This window comes from Delphinus delphis, chromosome 12 (assembly GCF_949987515.2).
Source record: "Delphinus delphis chromosome 12, mDelDel1.2, whole genome shotgun sequence".
Taxonomy (NCBI): domain Eukaryota; kingdom Metazoa; phylum Chordata; class Mammalia; order Artiodactyla; family Delphinidae; genus Delphinus; species Delphinus delphis.
In genome coordinates this window covers 30,731,662-30,758,800 of record NC_082694.2, presented here as the reverse complement: position 1 = coordinate 30,758,800, position 27,139 = coordinate 30,731,662, and the positions used below count along the sequence as shown (strand labels likewise).

Below are 27,139 nucleotides of genomic sequence, written 5' to 3'. Positions count from 1 at the left end.
TCCTGAGCCAGACATTGGAAACGGCTGTGTTCCCCGCCCCCAGGTGTGTGTGGCCGCTTACCATGTCAGATCTTGGGAATGATTCCCTGATGGTAATGAACTTGGCTTTCTAAAAAGCAAGGAAACATGGGGAACCTATGGAGATGGATTAGGAGATGATTTTTAACCCGAAAAGGGGGCGTTTTTACAGCTAACCAATGCCAAAGAAGTACCAATGCCATTAATGGCATAGGAATCCAATGCTTGCTGGCCATCTGATTTCTAAGAGAGAAATCACTAAAGAAGCAAGGTTCTCCTAGCCTGGAGCATGGACAGAGGTCCAACCAGGCCTGCCTTGACCCCACCTCTGCTTCCAACTCCCTTCAGACCTGCTGGTTTACAGAGGACTGTTTTGAGAGGCACTTCTAGGATGGCACACATTTGAGCCCATTCTCTGCATGGTTGTACAGGCACAAGGAATGGGGCACCGGCAGCTGTGACTTGCTGGACTGGGGCATTCACAGACCCTAAATATGAGGTCCCCACAGGGAACAAAGAAGGTTCCCTCCGCTTCCATCCTTATATTCTCACCTCTGCGAAGGCTCTTGGACACCTGAAGACTGGACACTGATCCTTCCACTCAGTAGGTGAACATAGCCCCACGAGACATTCTCAACATCAGTTCATACACTTTAAAGGCAACCAGACCTCAAATAGCCTCTAAAAGACTGAGTCAAGATTGTCCTAAAGTAAAAATGTGATCTCAAGTTAAACACAAGTGATGCTACTCCACTTTCATTAGTCTCTCCGAACCGGGATCAGACTTTCAGTAGAGCCTGATGAGAAAAGTGAGTGCACACTGGGGTCCACAAACTAGTGTCAACTGCATTGGTCTCCTATGGTCAAGCCTCAGCCCACAGATCTGCTGCTGTAGGATCAGCCTAAGGAATGCGAACTTAGGCGTATTTTCTTTTATGACTAAAACCCGGGAGCTGTGGTCAGTTACACTGCTGGCGAACGGACCCCATTTCTGCTACGGGCGCTTTGGGTGCTGCATCATTCAATAAAAGTACCAGAGTTAAGACACGTGTCATATAATTGTCTCAACTGTAAGAAATACAGAGAAAATTCACTGAAGTAGACATACTGGGGTAGAAGAATTCGAGGAGGACAAAATGACCTGGTAGGAATTTCAAGCCAACTTGACATATTTTAAAGGTCCCTTTCACGATGTGAGGCGCTATAGGCACTGAAGGGTTAATAGGTAGAAATCTTCCATTTTTCAAATATTAGGGAATAAGAGTTCCCTCACATATGGAGTCTACATATTATTTCATTGTTTCCCGTTTCCAAATTTTAGTGACAATTCCTAGGGATGAGCTCCCACCGTGCAGTTGGAGGGAACTGGAATTTCCCACAGGCAGACCCACTGGGTTGGAAAGCACCCAGGAGAACAATTTCTCCTTCCCTGAGGGAAAAGTGAGACCCACACGGTGGAGATGGCTTGTTAGAGTTTTTGTTAAAAAAAAAAAAAAAAAAAGGCATCCTGGATGGAAAAGAAAAAAAACGTCACTGGAATATTTCTCCTAATGCTTAAAAATAAATAGGAAAGTTCAATTTCTCCCTTTCAAAATAGAACATCAACTGAGTAGCAACATGGAAAATAAGTGACTGGTCCCCCTTCACGGATGCAGCCCCAAATGCCCGCGGCCCTCCGTTAATGCTCTATTTCTAAACAGATTCTCAGAGGGCCCACTAGACGGTTAGCGTGTTTAATAACAGAGCGGGGTAGTCTGTGTTTCCCCCATGTGGAGGCACACACAGGCATTCTTCCTCTGCCTTGACAAGATGCCAGATCTCCACTGCTAGATTTGCTAACTTTTCAACAGGACTGTATCCTGGGGCGTTTATTAGTTTTGTGTATTAAACGGCATGACCTCTGAACCCCAATCTTTGCTCCCATCAGCAACTCATCCTCTGCTTCCATCTCCATCTATCCTGGTGGTTTTTCCCAAGCTTTAGCTGTTCCAAAGAGACCGGACATTTCTAATCAGTCTAACTTTCTGGCCAGCAACACATACATCATTAATGCAGACGTCTGAAAGGGTTTTGTGCTTTTTACACTGACTTAAGAGATTAAAAATAACACCATCATCCATCTAATAAATAAGAAGTTATCTCTGAGGGTGGCAACAGCTCGGGAAGGTCTTCAACATCATGTGTCTGTGGAAGATATCGGGCTGGTTGCGGGTTTTGTGGACAGAGGACAGACATGGCTCCTCTTACACTGGTGTCTTCACGTAGCAAAAAGCAGTTATGCCTTTTTCCACCTTCTTCCCCCATAAGCGGTAAGAAAAAAACTGTAACAACTAAAGGCATCTCCAGTGTCAGGCAGGATGGAGACTGTTGTGGGGAGATGGGCCCATTAAAAAAAGCACAGCCTGGCATCCGCAACTGGCAGAACACACCTACACACACCTGGACACAGATGCCAACGCGCACAGCTCATTAGGTAAACAGGAGGTCCACCCCGTGCCGTTCATTTCTGACCAGTCTTTAGACTGTGGTCCACTTATTTCTTCTCCAGGTCACACTGGATAACCCCAAGCAGACAGAGTTGTGGACAGAGTTTTGAATGAAGGCCCACAAAAGACAAAAAGCCCACACAGGCGAGGGCAGGCAGAGTAGGAAAGGTCTGCTGGCCCGTCCCAGGCAGCCCTCACCGTGCGGTCCTCAAGAAGTCCTTTCTTTCTCAGGCTGCCGCAGGCCATTTGGAAGAACTCCTCCTCTGGGCTCTTCAGACCACTGGAAGGAAGGAAAAACAGGTTAAGCTCTGCGGGCCAGACCCCAGCCAGGCTGGGAAAACTGGCTTGGGACAGAAACTTGGGGATGCACCAGCCAAAGTCACCAGGCTCTTTTGGGCGGACAAGTCCACCTTCTGCTGGTTAAACCGCAGGGGCAAAAGCTCCTGAAACTGTGCTTTCAGCGCCAAAGGAAACAAGAGGATGGGGATGCGCGCTGTCATGAGGGCCTTCATTCAACTGGAGGTGATTCAACCCCGTCTGCGGCCAGTTCCCTCATCAGGGGTGGCTTAGTGGGCAGCTCATGAGCTGGTCAGGGCTCTGGCAGCAGAATGGCTTCCCCCGAGGCTATTTAAGAATGGAACCCCTGGGCTTCCCTGGTGGCGCAGTGGTTGAGAGTCCGCCTGTCGATGCAGGGGACACGGGTTCGTGCCCCGGTCCGGGAAGATCCCACATGCCGCGGAGCGGCCGGGCCCGTGAGCCACGGCCGCTGAGCCTGCGTGTCCGGAGGCTGTGCTCCGCACCGAGAGAGGCCACAGCAGTGAGAGGCCCGTGTACCGCAAAAAAAAAAGAATGGACCCCCTTGTTGCTCAATGGGTGGGCCCTGATGGTGTCATCTGTGCCTGTTACGGGGAGGCAGTGTGTACCCATTCCCCAGCAGCTCCTGAGTCCAGCCCAGCCTGGACATCTTCCTGCTCTGGTCCCTCCCATGGTTCCTCTGGAGGTGGGAAGGTACCTGTCAACTCAAGGAGAGGGGCGTCAGCCTTGGTGGCCATCTCTGGAAGGTCAGATCCATCCCCAGGTTCAAAGCTAACATTCTCTCAAATGTGGGTAGGGAAGAAGTGACATTAACAAGAAATTTACTCTATCCTAAATGACTCTGCCAAGGTGCAGACCGATGGCACAAAACCTAGTATAAATTTTCTTAAAAAGGCATATGCAGTTTTCCTATTGGTGCTAAAAGACAAAACAAAAATATTTATCTTCATTAGCTCAATGGATGGTCCCCTGAGGTAGTGGAGGAGATGTGAGTGGGGCCTTCAGAGGACGTGGGTCTCATCCTAGCTCCCCTAGGGACTCAGGGAGGCACCCACGCAGGCCTTTAGCAGACTCAGTTTACCCACACCCTCCTCCTTAAGGCTATGGTGAGGATTAATGAATCAGCACCTTCCTAAATCAGAAGGGCTGCTCATGCACAATTACGATGGCGCTTGAAATGAAGACCAAGTGAAGGGCGCTCCAGGGCCTTCAGTTCCCTCCAGGTCAGATCACCAGGAAGTCTCATGAACACCGCAGCGTTCCAGCTTCCCAGGCGCTTTTCTTCCTGTCTTCTCCATGCAACCGTGAGCTTCTGGAATGCTGACTGTGCTATGGTCATACCACTCTGAACGCGCCCGATCTCGTCTGGAATGCTGCCTGTTTACTAGAGAAGGACACCCCCAGGTGGACGAGTATGGGGTGATTGTCTCCTGATCCACTGCTTCCTAAAAAGGAACTCTAAGTTTCTGACAGCCTTTGCGGGTCAACCCAGTGTTCCAGAAACTTGTTCATGTGAGACTTTTGAGAGCCTGTCTGGATATATTTGCTATTTGACTCAAGGAGCCCTGAGCAAGGGATGCGCGGATGAGGGTTCCTGAGATGTGAGTTTGGCCTCATATCCAGATGTCCAATCTTTTTCGTGGATGTTGGAGAAAATATTCAAGCAACAAGGGTAAACTGAAGGAAGATCACAGGATTCTAAGAGTTTAGAGTCCTTCAAGACCTTCTATAGGCCAAATCTCTCATTTCACAGATGGGAAAGGGGAGATGATTTCTCAAGGGAAAGAGAATGAACATCTGTTGAATGTCTACAGTCTGTGACACACTAGGTACTTTATATCAGTACTTATTCAATTTGCACAACATCTTTTTAACAAGAAAACTAAGGCTCAGAGAGGTTAAGTTACTTGTTAAAGGTCACACAGTCACCAGTAAGGATAAAAGAGCTCCCTTCTGAGTAAAACACACATTAGAATAAACTAAACCTGACTTGGTAGGATGAATATTCTCTTCTTTTTCTCCTTTCTTTCTGCTTCATCCTCCAAGAACTTCTGCCCTGACCTGGAGAAGGTGGTCCTTTTCTCTACCCAATAGTGCCTCCCGAGGGAAAAAGGCCTTTCCTTGCGGCAGCCCTCTTACCTGTTTCTGAGTGGCAGCAAGCAGTCCTTCCCTTCAGGAGGGCACTGGGCTTCTCGTGCCGGCAGATGAGGGCCCGGCACCATTCACAGTGTTTTCGGACCTGGCAGCAGCTGCAAAGGTGCAGAGAACACGGTCTTGGCAGGAGCCTGGCAGGGGTGCCCAGCTGGTGCAGCGTCTGCCCGAGGGGCCTGCTGGGCAGCTCTGGGCTCTAGCCCAGCCTTCCCATGGGGCCTCCGGAGGGAGAGACACAGCAGGGGGCTGAGGGCTTTGCAGGGTGGTGGCCTTTGGGGAAGGAGCTGGCCACCTGTGAGAGGGCCTGCTGGCCACCCCAGAGGACCAGCTCCATTCGGCTGCTCTGCCTGGCTCCAGCTGAGAGAGGTACCTGGCTACCTGCAGGTACCTGGCTCCAGCTGAGAGAGGGGACCGGTCCCCCACCGGCTGCTTGCTCCATAAAGCAGCAGTTGGGTAACTCCAGAAATGCGGGAGCAGCCTCAGAACCGCTGTCAGGACTGGGCCAGAGCCACCACTTCAGGCTAGCCAGGGCTGGGAGGGCTAGGGACGGGGTCATCCATGAGGAATTGCCAGCCGAAAAGCTGGGACTGTGCATGGGCTGCAATGGTCTCACGGAAGGAATGGAAGAATAAATCATGCACCTCCGTGGCTTCGAATCTTTTTCTGAGGACTAACATTCTCTAGTCGTGGCAAACTCATCCTCTCAGTGAACCCAAAACCCGGAGTCCTAAAGCATCAGGACCATGAACGCTCCGGCCTCCCTCTGTGGGCAGGAATGAACGGTCTGCAGAGTTAGCACAAAAAAGGAACCAGAGAACCCAAGAGAAGGGCAGAAAAGGAAGCACTAAGACGTTAAGTACCTACAGACACTGATGGTTGTTTCCCTCGGGATAGCATGGAGGACTGTTTCCACTCATTCTAACCCTAAGATATATGTAACCTATACATCCAGTGTCTGGGGCTGGGAGGGGTCTCGTGGCTGACATGAGCCTGGAAACAGATGAGGAAACAAGCCTGTTGCTGTGCTTCCCTGTTGGAGCCTGGTGACATTTCACGATCCCCACCCCAGCCCCTCTCTCTCGGCATTGCCCCAGGAAGGTTACTAGAGCCCCTGAATCTCTGGGCAGCAGAGCTGAGAAGGGACCCTGGGACATTTCTGCCCAAGCTGCTTCTGCCAGGGGTGGCCAGAGCAGTCTCCCGGGCCCGGGTCCTTCCTGAGCCACAGAGTCCGGGTTGGGACCAGCTCGGCCCATGCGGGAGGGACCTAGGCCTTGACTCCAGATCTATCAGTGACTGCTGTCTTGCTGTCACCTAGCCAGGAGGGCTTGCCCCGTCACTACCCAGACAGGAATGGCCCAGGGAAGTGAGATCAAGGCCTCTAGGTCCCTCTGGCATGGGATGAGCTGGTCCCAACCAACTCTGCCACTCAGGAGGGACCCCGTGCCCTGGCAACCAGCAGTCTGGCGGGGGCTTGGTCTCTCAGGGACTCTGAACTTGATTTCTGGCAAGGACGGGCTTGGAAACGACAGAGGAGAGATGGAATGGCTGCCTCCCTGGGGACTCCTCCCTGGGAATCAGAGAGGCCGCCCAGGTACCCTGGGTTGTTTCTGTCTTTAGAGAACATGGAAAAATGAGCTTTTCACTCCTCCTGGGGGGGCGCACATGGGCACCGAGTCTTGTTCCTACGGCTCTGGGACCCTCCTGGCCACAGAAACAGGACTGTGGGAGTGACGGGCGCCCCCACATAGCCAGCCGGCCATGAGAATCAAGGCTAGTGGTCAATACGTTGCTCCTGCTTCCCCAGGGGGTCTTCACGAGTAGCAGAACCTGAACTATGCCCCAGCCTGCAAACATGTTTTCCCAAGACACATGGGAGTAGAACAGCCCAGCTGAGACCTCATCCCTCACCCTTAACACTGGCTGGATCCAGGAGGAGGATGTGAGTGCACTGCGGCTACTGTCAACAAGCCGGGGCTCTAGGGGCACCCCGTTCATTCCCAGAACCAGGAGCGTGTGCTTTAGACGCTCCAACAGCAACAGTCAATAAACAAACGGGACGGAGACTCTTATTTATCTGTCCCAAACCCAGGCAACCCCAGAGGGCTCAAGTCTGGCTTCCTGCGGGAACACGCACTGCTTCCTCCAGGCCTGGCTAGAGGGACCTGTCTACTTACTGTTTCCACCACGAGCTACTCTACGCTGAGCTAACCGCAGCCTTTGGCCGGTATGTCCATTTCTTGTGCGTGTCCAATTAGGTAGCATACCCTGAGGGCTTGCTCTGTGACTTAGAGGTCTCCAGATACTTCCAGGGAATAAATCTGGCCAGATGCTGGAAATACAGCCCTAGGGCCTCTCCCTTTGCAGAGCAGTCCAATCGGGAGATATGGGCAAGCGAAAGAGGCTAAGAAACACCGGGAAAAGGGCTCAGTTGGTCTAGGGCTCAGGAAGGTTTCCTGGAAGATGTCAGGCAGAGGCTGGGTTCTGGAGGAGGAGGAATAGGGCAGAGAAGTAGAGAAAGAGGGAGGCCTGTCATAACAGCGACAGCGGCTTTAGGATTCGCCAAGTGCCTTCTGTGGAGAGGAAGCGAGGCCGCTACTGCCCACGGGAGGCTGGGAGCCGTGTCTAGTTCCCTCTGGAACCCCTGCACATCCCCATGACAATGGTGAGGGCTCCAAGCCCACGGCAGAGAGAGAGCACCTTTGGCTCTGCTTCCAATGGGGCCCCTCCCAGGATGTGTGCTGCAGACCCGCCAGGATGCGTGCCTTTCACACAACGTGGCTGTCACCAAAGTTCCTCTTTGCTTTGCTAACACTCATCAGACATCACAGCAGTAAGCTGTCGTGGTGGCCCTGTTATGGCCCCGGGAGGGCCTGCAGGTGGGGGTCCCGGCCTCGGGGGTAGCAAAGACTCACTGTATCAGCACACACGTGATGATGAGGATAGTCAGGGCCACGATGGAGACCACCACCAAGGCAGTAATGGCCTGCTTCTTCTGGCTGGCGGCCACCACGGCCAGGAGGTCCGCGTGCTCACAGCGTGCACCGACGTACCCAGAGTGGCAGCTGAGGAAGACAGGAACATCAGTGTGCTCTCCAGGCAGAAGTCTCATTCTCCCCACTCCCCAGGAAGGCTGGGCCGGAGGGGAAAAGCCCAAAAGGGCCCCTCCAGCCTTTGCTATTGGAGGCAAAGGCATCAGCAAAATTTCTCCTACTCCCCTGCACAGGCTCCTCTTGTTTGGAGAACAAGGGATAACTCACCAGCTTATCATCTGAGGGGAAGGTGCTGCTGAGGCACTTCGTTATTACGGTAACCGTGCCAGGTCCCGGGGGAGTGAGGAGGGCGGCAAGTGTGTCCAAGACACGGAGCTCATTTTGGCAGTTCATAAAAATCCAGGTTATTTTTAAACTAAGTGTGTGTATTCAGAATTCCTAGTGATGAGAGAAAGACAATATGCTAAACCAGCAGAAGACAAAGACTGTGGTTTGCTTTTTTATCTTCTTCATCAAGTTTAATTAGTTCTGCAGACATCTACCAGGTGGGGCGTGTACTGGACTAGAGGCCAGCACCACTATCTGGTAATAACAGCTGGGCTCTCTCCGCTAGAGGATTAGTAACGGCACAAAACGCTGCATGTTGATGACCATGCATGTAGCCTGTAAAGGGCAATACCAATGCAAGGTGATAGTATTGCTTGTATTGCTACTATTCAGAGACTCTTTGGCATCAATCATTTCAGTAGCAGCCTCCTCCTAAGAGCTGAGGGCTGAAGCTGCTTCTTCCACGTAGCCCTCACCTATGCTAAACTCCCCCCACCCAGATTCTGGCTGGGGCCACAAGGGGTTCGTGCGTGCATGGTGATTCCTCAGGTCATGTTCTAGGCATAAGGAAGCGATGGTCATTTTCTGATGCAAGCCCTTTTTTTTTCTACCAAGCATATGATTCTTCTCAGTAGAAGATACTTAGCTTACACACAGGTCCCTTTGTCTGGGGTGACTTTTTTATGGTAATGAAAATGTTTGATCACCACTGCCTTCTCAGGTGGGATAGCTTCCTTCCCACAGGGGACTTCCTTGAGGGGCAGTCTTGCACCAAACATCACACTGGATTTAAAGGTTTTTGTCCCTCCCCACCGCCCTTCGGACACGACAATGATAGTTAAATTTTTTTTTTTTTTAAGAGTCTACCTTTTGATGAAATAGCCAGACTGTCACCTTCACTTTTAGATTAAAAGGCTTTGGAAGGGCAAGGAAAATGAAGGGGGATTAAGGATCCTGGTACGCCTGCTCTTGTGCAGGACCAGCCCCAGGGGCGTTGCATGTGTGATTCCCTTAAACCTGGGCTCCCGGGCTGCCAGACCCCACATGCCAGAAGGAGTCACAGGACAAATATAGTGCATTTTCCTGGAGTACAGGTTTTGCTCAATGCTAGCACAAATTGAATCATTTTCAGATACTGTATGGGTTTAAGGTTATGGCAAACAGGAGATACTGCAAAAATGGCTGCTTAAGGCTACAACCTGGGATACCAGAACATGTAGCTTCTGTCTTTAACGCTGCTTAATGGAAAAGTCTCTCACTGGTGCTGTTTATCCCAAAGCCCAACTATTATGTACCTCCTTTAAAGGTATTCTTTAGTTTGAATTCTTTTGTCTGAACTTGCTTTTCTGTTAGAGGTTAGTTTACATTTGACACGTTTTCTCACTTAGTCTTTGCACAGAAAAGTCAAGTCACTTGCCTGTGCCCACCCTGCCAGGGAAGAGAGAGAAATCCATTTCCAGGTCTGCTGACCACAGGGTCTGGGTTCTCGCCCACTCAGCAGGGCTGCTGCCCCTGCACGCTATCTGGGGATTGCGATGAGAATGCCGCAGATTCAGCTCTTGATTAAATCTGGCTTTTGGTTTAGCCTCCAATCTTGAAAGTGTAAAGGAGATTTGAGCTTTTAGGTTCAACAAGGGTGCAAAGGGTTTGCAGTCTTCAGTTAGTAAGGAAGCTGGGGAGGGCCAACCGGGATGGAAAATGCCATCTACAGACCCGAGGAGGAGAGAGAGGCTCCAGAGAGGAAGAAGATGCAGGAGCTCTGGCAAGAAGACCTTGTCTGAAAAAGGATCTGGACCACAGAAGTGTGAATAAGAACACAGACTCTCACAGACTTTGGCTAGGACGGCGAAGACTGGGGGCTAGGAAACAGGGGCAAGTTTGCTTTTGTTTGGTCTTAATAACAAAATCATTTTGAGGGCAAATTCAGAAACAGCTCACCCTGTAGGCTGGGGAGAAAACAAGGCGCTGGCCCCTTCCCCGTAGGGGAAAGCTGACGGTGGACTGAACTTGAGACTGAGAGGCGATATGCAACAGGCACAGGTGATGCACAAATTGAAGCTGTGGGTGTCTATAGCGAATCCTGCAAAGGGTCCCTCCTCCAACCCATCCTGAATATTCACCCTGCACCCAGATGGCTCCCACCTGGGTTGTGGGCTTCCTCCATTTGGTATCCAACACCCCTTATCTGCAGGACCCTAACCCACCCCCTCTACTTTATCTCCAGTCACCTAGGTTTCAGCCAACCCAAGAAGTCCCCCCACCCCTAATGTCAACTAAACTAGTGCCCAGCACATAGGCACTCAGGACACGTCGGCCTGTGAATGAATGAATGAATGAATGAATGAATGACTACCTTCCCCTTGCCCATCTCAGCTCCTGCCACCTTCTCTGCCTGGAATATTATTCCTCACTTTCTTCCTCAAACTCCATCTCAAAGACCACATTCGCCAAGAAGATATAATTTAAAGACTCACTCATTCATTCGCCCAGTCATCCATCCATCCATTTTCCATAGCTCTTTCTATGGATCTCCCTATAGCCTCTCCTTCTCTGAAGGCCCTTAGGACTATGCCCACCTCTCTGGCTGCCTCTCCCACCAGCCTCACTTTAGGCCAGCCTCCAGGCTCCCGCAGGCAAGACCTAGCTCTACAAAAACTCTGGTGAACCACAGAGCAGAAGAGGGTTGGGGAGCCTGGGCTTTGGGATGGATAGTTAGATGTCTAACCAGGAGTTGCAGTCAAGCCAGTGAGACTTCTCTGTAGCTGGGTGTCAGTCTGCGTCCTCCGAGGGAAGGGTAGTGTGATGAGGGTTTGCACAGCTATTCGTGAAAGGTCCAGGCTATAGGAAGAGCACCTCAGGAGGCAATTTCACCCAGCTAGAGACGTTCCTACTCTAACCTGCAGGCCCTGGGAGAGGAGGATTCTAACACCTCCTCAACTGCTTGGTTCTGGAAACCCTATGAATTAACAAATCAATGCTGGGGACTCTAAGAAATCCCGTTTAAATAAAATAGTGGGAGCTTAGTGCTAATTACATTATCTTATCAACGAAGGCTACGCTAAACTCCTACATGAACTATCTCTGTTAATCCCAACAATGACTACTGCATGGGAGGTCTGGGCTGCTGTTTACCTTGTTTTACAGATGGGGCGGGCAGATTCGGGAGTTAAAAACCTAAGGATCTCAACTGTGAAGGAGACCTTTCTGGGGTAATGCAAATTAATCCAGAAGATACTACTCTGGGATAGTGATTCAATGGCAAACTCACAAACTGCACAGCAAAAAGGAAGAGGGGTGGCTGATTGCCCCATAAAGAGGTCTTCCTGCTGTGGGTGTAGCAAGTTGCAAAGATGCCCCCAAACAGTGCCGTCTTAACTCACTAGGGAAGATAACCCTCTAGGCTGGGTCACATTTTGCTGACTTTCCATCCTCTTCCTGCCATGTGTGTGCTGGGCCCTTTCCAACCAACCTGGCCTCAGTACTGCCCCGGGCAGAGGTCTTTCCCATTAGGAAAGTCTTCATGCCAAAAAGAATGCCTCTGTCCACTTAGTGTCACAGCAGTAAACATTCAAACCCCAGTCTCATTGAGTTAGGGAGCTCAGCTTGCTTCTGAATGAAAACTTCCCCAGTGAGGCATGGGGAGCACCTGAGTTGCTGCCTAATACATGAGACTCCAGGTCATGGCCCAGGTGAGCTCCAAGAAGAGCAAGTCTTAGCACCAAGCAGCCCAGCTGCAGCTGGGAGGCAGAACAGCCAGTGGTCCAGATACTTGAGCTTCTCCCAGGACCTCCCAGGTCAAAATCTCTCTGAAAATGGGGCCCGGGTGTCTTAAAGAAAAGGCCGAGGGTATTCTGATGAAGCCTGAGTTGAAAGCCACCGTGAAGGTTTACCAGTGAAATCAACTCTGGCTGGCCATTGGAATGGCCTGGGGAGCTTGAAAAAATCCTGAGGTCCAGGCCACAGCCCAGACCAACTAAATCAGAATCCCTGGGAGTAAGGCCTGGGCATCAGCATTTTTAGAGCTCCCAGATGATTCCAATGGGCAGCCAAAGTTGAGAACACAATTTAGACTTTCTGGCCTTGGGGTGGAGGGAGGTCCTTTCTTCTCCCCAGTCGACTGTAATACACGGATGCTTCTCAGTTGCTCTTTACTAGCGGGGGAGCAAGAAAAGGTTTGGTGACATACATTTAAAAAAAAGTTTCCCAAGCTTCTACTAATATTAGACTTAATTACGCAATTATTTTAGCATAAGTCACACAATGAGGGGAAAAGTCACCTCACCTGGTCACAAATGAATCACGCTGCTGTCTCTACCTCAGGTAGGCACTGCTTCCCACCTGGCTGTACATTGGAATCACCTTGGAAGCTCTGGAGAATGCCAGAGCCATGGTCATACCCTTGGAGATGCCCATCCAATTGGTCTGGGCACCCAAGTGACTCTAATGTTGAGGCCTGAGAACCACTGAGGTAGAAGGTCATTTAAGGACACAGAATCAAGACCCAACAATTCAAAATCTGCCCCTCTCCCTTCTCCTTCCTCTCTTCCCCCGTCTCTCCCTGGGCATTTCCCCAGGTTGGGAGCTGTACAGTGGGCCCTCTCATTCAGGTGCAGGAGAAATGGGAGATGCAGCACCTCTGTTTAAGAAAGGAATCTGAGGGCTTCCCTGGTGGCACAGTGGTTGAGAGTCCGCCTGCCGATGCAGGGGACACAGGTTCGTGTCCCGGTCCGGGAAGATCCCACATGCCGCGTAGCTGCTGGGCCCGTGAGCCATGGCCGCTGAGCCTGCACGTCCGGAGCCTGTGCTCCGCAACGGGAGAGGCCACAACAGTGAGAGGCTCGCGTACCGCAAAAAAAAAAAGAGAAAGGAATCTGAGCAAAATAGGAATTTTTCTGTCACGAAGGGGAATGGCACATGTGTAAGGCTGAACATTTTCTTATAACATTTGACCATTCAATTTTATCTGTCGAGAGTGGATGTCGTCAAACACAAGACTCTGGAATGCTGATTCTGTCTTCATAATTCTGAAAATGAGGCTCTGGAATCACATGTAGGCTGTTTCCCCCAGATAAGAATAAAAAAGAAGTACATAAGAAAGAAAGGAAAGAGTGTAGCACAGGAGGGGCAAGGAGCTTGTCTGAGCTGCAGGGGCCACCGTGGCTGAAGACGAAAGGCAACGGGCTCCAGCCAGGCGAGTCCCTGAGACCTTCTCATTTTTGTTACTGATTCAGTTTGGAGGTTGCTTTGGTGCTTTTCTTAGGAGCAGACTTTGTGGCTTAGGCCTCCTCATTTTAATAAGAATTACATGATCAATGATATGCCTTTCTTTCTCCTCTGCTGAGGGTTTTCAGACCTTCTAGTCCTGTCCAGTTGCTCAGTGTTTCCCCTAAGTCCCTTTTGTACCTGGTTCACAGTGCCTTTTAAAATTTTAAAGAAATAGGATAATGCATGTAGAGCTGTGCTCTTATAAGTGTGTTTGTTTGTTTTTTTTCCTTAAGGAAAATGTTCTCCAACTAGAGAAAGAATGTTTCTAAGCAAATTGGAAAGAACATACATCACAATATAATAGAACAGAAAGACAAAGAAAAATCCACCCTACCACCTTAAATGGCAGTCTGATTGACAAGGAGTTCTTCTGGACTACTTCTATGTAGTTTTTAACATAGTTAAGATTTTTAAAAAATACGATTTTGCATCAATTTCTCAGTTAACATCTCTTCACCATTTTACTATGTCATTAGGAAACTGCAGAAGTTGTTTAAAATGGTTGTAAAGTAAATTATACACGATTTGCTTCACTGAACCCTTACCGTTTAGGCTGTATCCAATTTTGATATCATAAACAATGCCAGGGGATTATCTCTGTGTACACATTTTGTTTGCATTTGAGATTACTTCCTCGGGACAGGATCCCGCAAGTGGGCACAACGTGGTACAGACTTTGGAGCCAAACTGTCATTCGTTTGAATCCCATTCCCCGCGTAATGCCTGTGTGATCTTGAGCCAGTTACTCCACCTCTCTGTGGCACTCATTCTGCGTCCTTAAAACATGATAGTAATAAAACTTACCTCATAGAGTTATGAGCATTAAATGAGTTAACATCTTGTGAAGTGCCTGACACAAAGGAAGGGCTGTACGAGTGCCAAAAATGTAAATAAAAGAATGGGAGCATTTTCCAGGCTCTTGAGAGACACTGTCTTCATAAACAATGGCGTACCCTCTGGCAGGAGGCGAGTGCTCTGATTTGTAGCCACGCCTTTTGGCACAGGCTCCGAGATAAAGTTTTTAACATGGGGGCCAAGAACCAAGGTGACCAAGGGCCAGGGACCATGGTTTTAGAAAAACGTTTATACCAACTTGCCTTTAACATGGAGAAAATCCATAGGGCCGTGGTGGGAGTGGGGACATGAGTCGCAGGACACCTGTACTGGGTTTGCCCATTTTTGGCTTCAAGAACTGGATTTACCAAGTCCTAGAACCTCTCTGCTTGGGGCGCTCGGGAGGAGTGGGCTGGAGGGAGTAGGGGCTTCCTCATTGTACAGCCCTGGGTTCCATGGTCTACCCAACTTTCACTGCTTCTTCAGCAGGACTTGGATCCTTCAGCTGTGGTGATGGCAACAATGTGCTGTTCACGATGGTGATCGTGCTGATGACGGCTGTTCTTATGCTCTGCTAGGAACTGGGCTTCAATATTCTCTAATGTGCTAATAGAACTTTCCATGATGATTCGACAGATGAATGGATAAAGATGTGGTACATATATACAATGGGATACTACTCAGCCATAAAAAAGAACGAAAGAAGCCATTTGCAGCAACGTGGATGCAACTAGAGATTATCACACCAAGTGAAGTAAGTTAGAAAGAGAAGGCAATATCATATGATATCACTTATATGTGGAATCTAAAATATGGCACGAATGAACCTAGCTATGAAACAGAAACAGACTCACAGACATAGAGAACAGATTTGTCTATTGCCAAGGGGGAGGGGGAGTGGGGGACAGATGGATTGGGAGTTTGGGGTTAGTAGATGCAAACTATCACACAGAGAATAAACAACAAAGTCCTACTGTATAGCACAGGGAACTATAGTCAGTATCTGGGGATAAACCATAATGGGAAAGAATATAAAAAAGAATGTATATATATGTAGAACTGAGTCACCTTGCTGTACAGCAGAAATGAACACAACATTGTAAACCAACTACACTTCGATAAAAAAATACATTTAAGAAGGACCTTCTGTGATGATGGAAAGAGTGTCTGTATGTGTGCTGTCTAATACCGTAGCCGCTAGCTGCCTAGAGGTACTGAGTACTTGAAATGTGGCTGGTGAGACTGAAAAACAAATTTTATTGGAGTATCGTTGATTTACAATGATGTGTTCGTTTCAGGTGTACAGCAAAGTGAATCAGTTACACATATACACATATCCACTCTTTTTTTAGGTTCTTTTCCCATATAGGCCATTACAGAGTATTGAGTAGAGTTCCCTGTGCTATACAGCAGGTTCTTATCAGTTATCTATCTTATATATCGAGTAGTGCGTATATGTCAATCCCAAGCTACCAATGTATCCCTCTTCCCCGTATCCCCTGGTAACCATAAGTGTGTTTCCTACATCCGTGGCTCTATTTCTGTGAAAAACTAAATTTTAATTAATTAAATAAATTAAATAGCCACACGTGGCTAGTGGCTCCTATCTTGGACAGCAAAAGCTCTGCTTGCATTATGGTCCCTGGGTCCTCATTACCATCCTGAGAAGTACTAATCTCTCCATTTTATACACAAAGAAACTGAGGCTTAACGGGGCTAAGTCACTCAGATCTGTCTGATGTCCAAATCCATGCCTTTAACTGCTGCGTTATCCTGCCTGGTGCGTGACCCTCAGTACCTGCTTCCGCTGGGGGTAGAGAGAGGGCGTGCACTTTCTCCAGACCTGTGGGTGGGTGATGTCTTAACGTCTTAGCCCTACACCCCACCACCTGCTGGTTATTGAGATGACAGTAGATCTACATAAAGTGGCTCACGCACCAACAAGAAAACCACTCCCAATCCTGATGGCGTGATCTTGGTCACACAGGCAGTCTGCTTGCGCACTGAAGGTGGTCACCCCGCTCTAGGTGTTTGACTCTGTTCAGATCCCACTGGAATGTGCTGTGGCCAGAGCCAGGTGGAATGTTTTCCTTGGCTGACAGTAATGTGCTTTCACACTTTGCTGTGGGAAAGTCAGGGTGTTTAGTCACCGAGGGGCATTTTTTGGATAGGTGAGACACTTCGATGAGTTGTCACTGGCTGCCAACACTGGAACCCTGAAAACCTGTCACCCGGGTGGCTTCCTTCAACTGTTTTCCTTTGTTTGAAGGTTTCTGCAGGCAGCAGACCAACGGTTTGCAGAATCTGCCTCAGGGAAAAAAACCGTGTTTGAGTCCTAACCTTGCATTTCTACGGTTTTACTTACTATCTTTGGAAATTCTTTCCCTATTTGTTTTCTGAAGTGGTTGGCTCCCAGAAGGGATTTATTAAAGGGAGACCAAAGATACAATCTAGGGTTCATCTGAAGCATAAATGTTTCAGGATAATGTTCACTACCTTGGGTGATTTCTGACTAGTTATTTGTTGTAACTTTTTTTCCTTATCTCATATTTTAGTGTGAGATGTCATTTTAGTTCTCTGGAAACCTAAGGACTATTGTTCTTATGGAAAACAAAGCTTAAGAATGACAGTAGTTTAGAAAGAGCTCCCTCTTTTCGGACTATAATCTTGGGCCCCTGTGGGTTTTCCTGTAAGGCCATGACTGACACGGCCTTAACTTCAAGGTATGTCAGTTTTATTGACAAGGACGAGTGTGTCAGCTCCCTAAAGCTGGGGTAGTTCTAAGAGCGGGGACAGCAGGTTTTGCTTTCTCTGCGTGGACTCACAGTTTTTGGTCTGGTGGGAATTAATGAATTAGAACATTCTTCTACGTACTGTAAATACAAAAAGGTATAAGGCGTGGTCCTGCCCTCACTGAGCTTACAAGCTCATGTGGCGGCAGAAGTGAGCAAAGCAGGCTGGCGTGAGCGGAACAGAGCGGGCAACAGGAATGACTGGGGACCGACTTTGGCTTCAGTGTTGGGGACCAGCAGGAAGAGGTGGAAACTGGGGAACTTGTGGGGGGAGGCAGGCTGTGTTCCAGAGAAGCTGGGCGTCTGCCTGGAGATGTAAAACTGACTTCCAAAATGTGGACAGCTAATTACAACCACCAAAGCACGAGGCAGACTCATCTACCGTGGTATGAAACACGTCTGTGGGCTGAATACCACCCCTGGGCCGCCAAGATCCAGCGGGGAAACTGAGGTAAAGAGGCGGTAAAGGTTCACGTGGCCACGCCTCCCCACAGACGGTCAGCTTTCCCACACTGCAGCAGGGGCTCCGCTGATTCTGTAGACCCTGCCCTCGGCCCACAGGAAGGATTCATTGAGAGTCTGTGCTGAGGGTAACGAGTGTAGGAATGACCCTGACCTTCCTCTGGAGGAAGGTTTACCTGCAGGGGGAAGGTGCCAACACCTTTCCTGGAAATAAGAGCTATTTGAGGGGAACTCTGTGAGGCTGAGACAGAGTGCTCTCAGGGGCAACAGCTGAGAACATGGGTTTCGGGGTTGGAATTGATGGGACTGAACCCCAGCTCCACCATTTATGGGCTCTGGGTCTCCGGGCAAGTTGCCTAACTTCTCTGAGCCTCTGTTTTCTCATTTATACAATAAGGGCAAGAATCTCTGCTTGAGAGGGAAGCTGGGAGAATGGGAGGACTCCATGAGTCACTGTATGTGGAGTGCTGGGAGCCGGCCCGGCACACAGTTACAGCTTTCACAGAGAGCTTACTATTATTATTAACAGTCATAGTTACAGAGTGAGTGGGGAGAGAGACAGCCGGTCTTCCTGACCACCAGCACGTAATGGTGTGTAAATGTGAGGGACAGTGATCTCCCTGAGCCACGAGCGGGGCTTGGGATCTGGACCGAACAGAACAAGGGAGCCACCACCCCCTGCTCTCAGAAGGCTTCCGCCAGCCGAAGGGGGCTTGGCCACAGGCAAGGTTACCTGCCGACCCAGGCTCAAGGCTGCCAGCTCTCAGAGTTTACAACAGTCCCTGATCTGGTGGAAAAACTGCACTTCTGACACACTTTTGATCAGAACTCCCCTCTCTCTCTCCCATCATACAGCCCGGGGCAGCCTGAGGTCCCGGCACCGGGCACCGCTGGAGGGGAGAGGGCCTTCCGCCTGCTGCACTGGTAGGCTTCCTGAGATCTAGGCCAAGGAGCCACCCTTCCTTCAGGGCCAGTGTTTTTCCATAATGACCAGCCTACGATCAAAAATAATCCCATCGCCTCCCAGAGGCTCCTATGTGTATTTTAATAAGAATGATCATCATGAGTGACGAAGACTATTGTCATCATCGTGCTTTGTATTTAGGGGTGGGGAGGGCTCTTGGCTCTGCAGACGTGGCCTGGGGACCTCACCCAGGCTTCCCAGGAGGAAGGTGGCCAGCGTGCCTCTCCAGGCTTCAGAGGCACCCCGAGGGGCCCGCCCAGGCTCACACAGCTGCACGTCAGGAAGAGGAAAGCCCTACCCACCACCACTTACTGTGGCAGGCTTTCCCGGTCCCCAGTCTCTCCTGGGCTACTCATCCGATACCCTTAAGCATCACGGTTAAGAATGCAGTTTTAGGAGCCAGACAGGCTGGGTCTGGATGTGAGCTCTGCTATGCGATCTGGGCACAGCTTCTCTGGGCCCACCTCGCGGGATCATTCTGACGGTTACATGAATTAACACATGGATCATGCTTAGAACGATGTCTGGCATGAAGCAAAGCCCAATAAATGCTGGCTTTTATTAACATCTAGAATTATTTACTGGTATTATTAGTTTGGATCATATGAAATTGCTGACTTTTAACCGTTTTTGACCTACAAAAATGGCAACTTCATAGACATGGGTGGTTCTTAATGGGGGTAGAGGGCAATTCTTCCTCTGCCCCCAACCCCCCCACCCCCATCCTGGGGGACATCTGGCAATGTCTGGAGACATTTTTGGTTGTCACGACTGTTGGGGGGAGGTGGTGCTACTGGCACGTAGTGGGTAGAGGCCAGGGTTGCTAACACCCTTCAGTGCACAGGCGAGCTCTCACAGCAAGGGGTTACCCAGCCCCAAAAGTCAACAGTGCCAAGGCTGACTATAGGGCCACCTAACCGTACTCCACCACGCACAGATTTACTTCCCTAAAACACCCCTTGCCACGAGTGGCACGGCTCCCACTGCCTAGAGAATAAAGGCTCACTTCCAACAGGCTCTGGCTTCCAATTCATCTCCAATCTTGTCTCCTCCCTACTGTGGCCTCACTGACTGTAACGGCAGGTCACCCAACACTCCAGGCCTGGAGCAACCTCTCTGCTCTCCACACCAGCCAATCCCCGACACCTGCTCCGGGAAGCTTTCCTTATGGGCCTTCCTTGCCCAGTCGGGCTGACCATGGCAATCACTGGTGGCTCCTAACTAAAGTGACTCCTGGGTCCCATTCCTGGAGATTCTGATTCCGGGGACTGGGGTGGGGCTCAGCTATGTTTTCAGAAGCAGCCCCCGGGGGCCCATGCTCAGCCTGCAGTGGCAAATGCCACGCCCTGGCCTGCATCTTTATTTCCAAATTGCTTTGCTCTGTTACCACTCATGCACACCAACCCTCTGTGTGCACTTCTGGCTTATTTTATTAGCTGGATGAGGGCAGAGACCTCATCTTAAGAGACTCCAGCTGTTCAAAGGGATCCAAACAAGTGCCTTGCCCTCCAGAAATTCTAAGTAGTGAATTCAACTTGAACCAAAATTAGGAGTTTGGGATTAACAGATATGCACTACTATATAAAAAATAAACAACAAGGTCCTACTGTAGAGCACAGGGAACTATATTCACTATCTGGTCATAACCTATAATGTAAAAGGATCTGAAAAAGAATATATTCTTTATATAAAAAAATATATAGGAATAACTGAATCGCTTTGCTGTACACGTGAAACTAGCACAACATTGTAAATCAGCTATACTTCAATTAAAAAAAAAAGAAAAAAAAGTGAATCCAGATATTTTCAGACTTTGTTGAACCCAGGAGTCACCCAAGGTGCTTGTTAAAAATGCAGATCCCCGGGCTCTAAACTCTAGGAGTTCTGCCTCAGTGGCTCTGGGCCAGGGCTCTGGAACCTGGATTTTTCACCAACTGGGTTTGAAGCAGGTGTCCCTCAGCCCGCTGTTCTGATTCTCTAACACGTCGGCTGCAAGGCTCTCAGGGGCCTCAGGCATGGCTTCTGGAGAGAAGTGCTCTTTTAGTGGGTTGCTGGCGCGTGGGCAGCCCCAGCACCCCAGAACCCCAGGGGACACTTACACACATGCTGGCTTGTCCTCCTGCACCAAAAACCTGCAGGTTCCATGGAAGCAGAACTGACTGTGGGAAGCAGGGCAGTCATTAAAATGGGACACCACAGCTGCGGCCACGGGTGGGTCTGCTGGGGAGAGAAAAGACATTCGGCTCAGATCCAAGGCATAGCCAGACATCCCATGGGTCCACCCCACCGGAGAGGGAGCCTGGATGGCTGGGTTTTCTGGTCTCTACCAGTACCTCCTCTTCAGCTCTAACTTTCTAACAGCCAGTACAGGACCAGAGATGCCTGCAGTGTGAGCCTTCCAGTGGGGCTTTACTTATTTACTTAACTTTGTAGAAAACAAAACAATCTTTCCAAAAGACTCAGTGTAATTCAGAGACACCAGAGCAATTTTACTTTTAAAGCCTGTTCCCCAAGAATGACCTAATTTTACTTTTGCAAGGTGATAGTGATGATTTTTTAAAAGAGAGCCTTCATAAAAATCTGTTTTAAAGGTAGGAAACCGAAGAAAGGCACAAAAGAGTACTCGAAAGCCATTAAATTGATGCTGAGGAAGAATAATGATGCAAAAAGATGTTCATGACATATGACTGTAAGTGAACTAGTGCATTTCCAATGTGGTCTGTATAGTATGATTCTATTTAAACAAACAAACAAACAGAAATTTAGATGTGAGGAAGTCTGGGAAGGATTTACATGAACATGGTGGTAGGGCCTTTCTGGGGTGGTAGGATTAGGCGTGATCGTGCCATGAAGATGACTTAATGCATAGAAGTCCACCCAGGAGCGGCACAGGCAGTACTGGGAAAGGCTTGATGCGGAGGGAGAGGCAGCAGAGTTGGGTCCACTCGGAGCCCTGGCACCTGTAACTCTCAAGGGTTTGGGGCATCACCAAACCTCTCAGGCCAGCTGGAAGCACGGTAAGGAACCACACATGACCTAATGGCCAGCCCAAAGGGTGTCACTTTGGATTTATTTTGTTAGACTCCAATAGCCTTGTTTTGTCCAAATAACCCTTGAGACATAGTAGATAGCAATTTCAAGATGGCATGATACATGTTTCTGTTGCGTCTTTCAGGGGGCCCTCTTATATTTTGTGTTTCAGGCATTCGGGGAGTGGGTCTTTCTCAAGTATTTTTTGGGGAAAAAAATATGTGCTTGGAGTTCTTGCTCTTTGAGTGAATTAAGCCCCAATTTCATACTGTGGGATTTTTGACCACCACGAAATAGTAAACTCATGTTGCTGTCTATTACTTCCAGAAGAATCATAATTTTGGAAACCTCATAATTCCAGTGGAAAAAGCAGAGGCTAAAAATATAGCAGAGTCCGTGATGCAGAAGGCGAGAGGGCACTCAGAGGTTATGAGTGTGGGCTTAGGAGGCAGAGAGACACGGGTCTGGGTCCTGCCTCTGCTGCCTGGATGTGGTGCTGAGCTTCCGCCCCTGTGAGATGGGGAGTCCACTGCCTCAACGTGGCTCTGAGGCTGAGCGAGGCCAAGCGGGTTAAATACTGTGCTCAGCAAATTGTCTGGTACGTATCGCTCAGCCGTTAGCTCTTCTGTTATCATAGCTGACAATCCCACTATGCTAATGAGTCCCCACACGTGACAAGACCACTCTAGTATATAATCTCCCCCTCCCTCCATAAGTTCAGTGCAGCATAACTAAAAGTCAAGGTGGGCCCTTCAGCTACTAAGACAGTGACTTTCACATGTGAGGACAAGCTGGGAAGCCCAGAGCCAGGTGCAGATGGCGACGCAGGGCTGTTGGACGGCCCTGCTCTTGACGGCAGCACATCCCTGTCCAACAGGGGCCTCTGGGACACGGGTTCCGACTGCCTTGGCTGGTAACAGCCACCTGTGAGTCCCAGGCCCAGGTGGCCGATGAGTGACTTGGCCACTTGCTGACAGCGGACACTGGGATGGTAAGTTGAAGCTGGAAGGGTCTGCGGTAAGATCATATAACTGGTGTCTCTGTGCTGACTAAACTCATCAAGGGGCAAATATGGAGAGATGAAGTGGCTGGAGATTAATTTGGATCTAATTCGGATCTAATTTGATTCAGACATTAAAAAAGGCTTTTGATAAGCTCTACAAAAGGCCATTTAGACAACCACCTCCAAGGGGCTAGTGGGAGTCCCCTGTCAGGGCTTAGAGCCGGGCTTCTTAACATGTGGTCTAGGGACCAGCAGCTTCACACCCCCGAGAACCTGTCAGAAGGCCAAGTTCATGGACCCCACCTCACACTATGGAATTAGGGTCCGTGGGGTGGGGCCCAGTAATCCGTGTGACAAACTCTCCAGGTGGTTTTTTTAGAAGTTGGGTTTACTGAGGTAGAATTGATATACAGTACCATTTGCCCTGCAGGGGATTCTGACGTGCACGAATGTTTGAGAGACAGGCTTGTATCAGAGGAAACAAAGGATAGAGACAAAAGGCCTCTCAGAGAAGTAAAATGACAGGGATCCTGAAAGGGATCCTTGTTGGAACTGATCACCTTCCAGCTCTTCAAACTCCTGTGTGATACTGAAGCCTGGAATCTGCTGAGGTTCTCCGTGGTCAAGCGTCAGGTCAATAGAAATACATTAAAAGGAAAACTCAGGATCTGTCTTTGGGAACTGACAGGGGAGGGGCAGACTCAATGCCGCGATCTCGTTTAACCTGTATTTACGGCTATTTGGCCTCATCTCATAAACGACTTGAGGAGGCTTTATAAAAATAGGTACCATAAAAAGGAGACACAAATGGGAAAGACGTGTGTGTGTGTGTGTGTGTGTGTGTGTGAGAGAGAGAGAGAGAGAGAGAGAGAGAGAGAGAGAGAGAGAGAGAGAGAACAGAGAGGAAGGGACGGAGGGAGAATTAGGTGGGGGGAGGAGGCAGAGGAGACACACAGACAGGAAGGGAAAGAGGGAAGGAGGGAGAGACAGAGATGGAGAGAAAGGGCCAGAGAAGGGGAGTGGGGCAGAGAGGAAGAAACAGAGAGGCAGTGAGAAAGGGAAGGACAGAGCAGAGCAAAGGACTATAAGGGCAGGGGTTGAAAAGAGCAAAGAGCTCAGGTATCAGGTTACATATGAAGACACGCGTCAGACAGTCCCGCGCATGTGCTGAAGCGCCATGTCTCCTTGCCACCTAAGCGAGGGTGTTCACAGTCCATTAAGTAGAAATGCACCTATTTTGCATTTGCAGGACAGACTCGGCTTTGCCCAAGTGTAAGGTCAGAGAGCAACTTCTCTTCTGCAGCTGCTTTTGAAAGGGACTTCACGTGTTATGGTGGACGACATCCTCCACGAAGACAACAGAGAGGCATCTGCCAACGTAAACCGTCTGTCGTTCAACAGCTCACTAAGAGCCGAAGAGCCCAGGCAATGAGGAAACTCCCTGCCCTGGTCACAGTGAAGGCAGTAAATGCCTGCTGGATTTGCTCCCTCCGGTCAGAGACCAGGGTAAGGAGGGGAGTCTGATGCTTAGAGCTTGGGGTCCCACTCCTCCACAATCCCACCGTTCCCACTCAAGCCCAGGTGCTGAGGGGACCAAGGGAGCTTGATGCTAGTCAATGATCATGATGACTAAAAGGCTATTTATTTTAAACACCTTTTTCCTGATTACAAAAGTGATACATCACTGTGGAAACCTTTTATAAATGCCAATGTAGAATAAAAAAAAATCTTAGGGAATAAAACCCATCTTCAATCCACCATTTAGGGAGAACTACGTAACTACACGCTGCCTGTGTCCCTGCACGCACGCACGCACGCACATACGCACTCACGTAAACTTCCTGTTTCTATTCCGTTACACAAGCTTGTCCTCCTAATATAATCCCAAACATCTTAAAAGTGAGCATTTAGTTCAAGACTGCATTGGGAGCCATCGTGATCCGTAACCCCGAGCGGTTCATCGTGCATAGTGAGGGGGGGTCCTGTTTCCAACAGCACATTCAGCGGCTTTGGGGGGATGTGGTTTGCACTGGGGAAGTGGACGGGGAGGAGGGAACCAAATACAGTCCGCAGGTGGGCCACATCCAGAACTTCCAGCATCTTCCCAGAGAATGAGTCTCGAAGCCTCTCTCTGTCTCTCTCCTTTCCTCTCCCTCTCCCTCTCCCTATTCTTCCTTTACCCTCCTCTACTTTCTTCCCCTTCTAATTTTTCTTTCTCTCCTTTCTGAAAACTCAAGGAAATATCAAAGTGAAGGAAGGAGAGGCCTAGACACTTAAAATGGAAAAAACCCACCTCACTTAGAAAAGGAAGGCAGTAAAGGCCAACAGGGAAACTCCAAGGGGGGGCGGGGCGGAAGTCCAGGCAAGGGAGGATAGGGCTGCCCCTTCCCCCGGGCCCAGGACCCTGCCCTCCTCTCCTCCAGGCACCAGGTCTGATTAGCACGCAGGCTGACTGGAAAATCAAATGCTCTGGTTTGAGGAACAGACATACCAAGCCCATCTGCCGCGGGAGTTTCAAAGCCGCTCAGTTCCTGTTGCTCTGAAATTTACGAGAGGCCTCTCGGGCTTGTTAACTAAACGCATGTCTCGCAGACACCCCTGTTCTCCCGAGAAGCTGTGAAAGCTTTGCCCAGAGACCACAGACCCACTCATAGGGCCTGGAGCCCCGGCCCCACTCACAGGAAGAGGGTCTGGAATAGCAATCGAGGGGCACGGAAGCCACAGATTCGATTCACAGCAGGGGTCTCTCCAGTTCAGAAGGGCTGGGAGGCAGCCATCTGGACAGCGCCTTCTGACAGCCCTGCTCCCCTGGGAGCGGCGCCCACACCGCTGAGGTGATCACCCCCTTTAAAAGCGGCCCTAATTGGACTTTCTGCTGGGCTGGTCGCTGGGAGCGGATACCTCACTCTCTTCTCCAGGTGTTAGAAGTTGCAAACACGTTTGCCTGTTGAAAAGCTTACATCATTTATAGCCGTTTCATTACTTCCTCAAATGTCATCGCTAACTTTCTGACAATTTAAGAGTGACACCTGGCTTTTTAGCAGGAACTTTCAGCCACGTTTTTGACCTGGGATGAAGTATTTTCTCTTCAGATGCTATAGTGGGAAAGCCAGCTAATGCTTCTGGAATGTCTAAGAGAAAAGGCAGTAGATGAATTTAAGGAAGATGGGAACTGGTCAGCAGCCCCGGTGAGGCTAGGGGAGCATATGGACCTGAGTGCATCTGAGACCCACACGCTGATGCCCCCAGGGCCAGGCTAGAGTCACAAAGTCGTCTGGGCTCAGTTCTGGGATGGAGAAGGCTCGCTTTAGGCTGTCAGTGGGCCCAGTTTACAGGGATGGAATTCTAGGCTTACATGAGGCAATGCATGAACCTGCAAAATTAGCCAGCGTGTGAAGGAAAGGCTAGTACAGAGCCTTCACACCTGGGTGGCGGAAGTGCTAAGCCAGGGCTTAGAGAAATGGATGGTACAGAGCACAGGCAGGGACTGGTAGGCAGGGACCCTGGTCTCTCTGGGCATTTGGGGAGTGAGAAAAAGAACTATTAGAAGTTTTATAAATGATCCCAAGGAGGAAGAGCATTGTCAGGATCAAGCATGGCAACACTGCTGACCTTTACCGCAGAGAGGAACATCCCACAAAGGAAGACAATTAATAAGGGCATTTCCTGAGGCTGTGTGAGGGGGGCAGATGAACAAGGGGGCAATTTCAAGCGAGCAGTGGAAGTCAGCAGAGTACGGAAGAGTAAGCCCAGCTACATTCACAGAAGTAGGAAAACACATGTTATTCTTAAGGCCTACTGGCCAATCAAGGGGAATTCGATTTTGCTGTATTTGGGATGTGTGTGGCGGTGGTATGACATAAATACAATCACTCAACTCATTCACTATTAAAAGTAAGGACAGTGGATACTTTAAAAATAATAGATATAAAGCGATTTGAAAGCAGTTTGGCTTCACAGTACCATCATTTTTTTTTTTTTTTTTGCAGTACACGGGCCTCTCACTCTTGTGGCCTCTCCCATTGCGGAGCACAGGCTCCGGACGCGCAGGCTCAGCGGCCATGGCTCACGGACCCAGGCGCTCCGCGGCATGTGGGATCTTCCTGGATCGGGGCTGAACCTGTGTCCCCTGCATTGGCAGGCGGACTCCCAACCACTGCGCCACCAGGGAAGCCCCACAGTACCATCATTTAAGAGGGAGCGGTCATTTGTTTCAGTTAAGTGATGAGAGAAAAATAAGTAGCCCTGCAATTCCTCTTGCCATTCCATGGATGGGGGAGTGTAGCACTATTGTTTTTACTACCATCCCCCACCGCAAGATGCTCAATTTCCTGAGAGTAAATCTTATACTTCAAATATATATATTTTTCCTATTACATGATCTCTGACTACAGATTTACTACTTTTTAAGCAATCTTTTCCAACACCGGCTACTTTTGACCCTATTTGATCTTCACATTTTCCCTGATCTTAAACTGACTTTAGACCCTACCCATACCTTC

At 49.4% G+C, this 27,139-nt stretch overlaps 1 protein-coding gene across 1 annotated transcript in view; it reads right to left on the bottom strand.

Annotated features, from left to right (window-relative positions):
* Positions 1-2,681: 2,681 nt before the first annotated feature.
* Positions 2,682-27,139, bottom strand: part of TGFA (transforming growth factor alpha) — a 103,163-nt gene continuing 78,705 nt past the window's right edge. Inside the window, exons 3-6 of the mRNA XM_060027555.1 lie at positions 20,704-20,824; positions 7,883-8,032; positions 4,959-5,068; positions 2,682-2,784 (exon numbers count right to left, since the gene is read on the bottom strand). Of these exons, the coding sequence (XP_059883538.1) occupies positions 2,777-2,784; positions 4,959-5,068; positions 7,883-8,032; positions 20,704-20,824 (389 nt within the window). The 3' untranslated portion in view covers positions 2,682-2,776. The remainder of the gene's footprint in view (positions 2,785-4,958; positions 5,069-7,882; positions 8,033-20,703; positions 20,825-27,139) is intronic.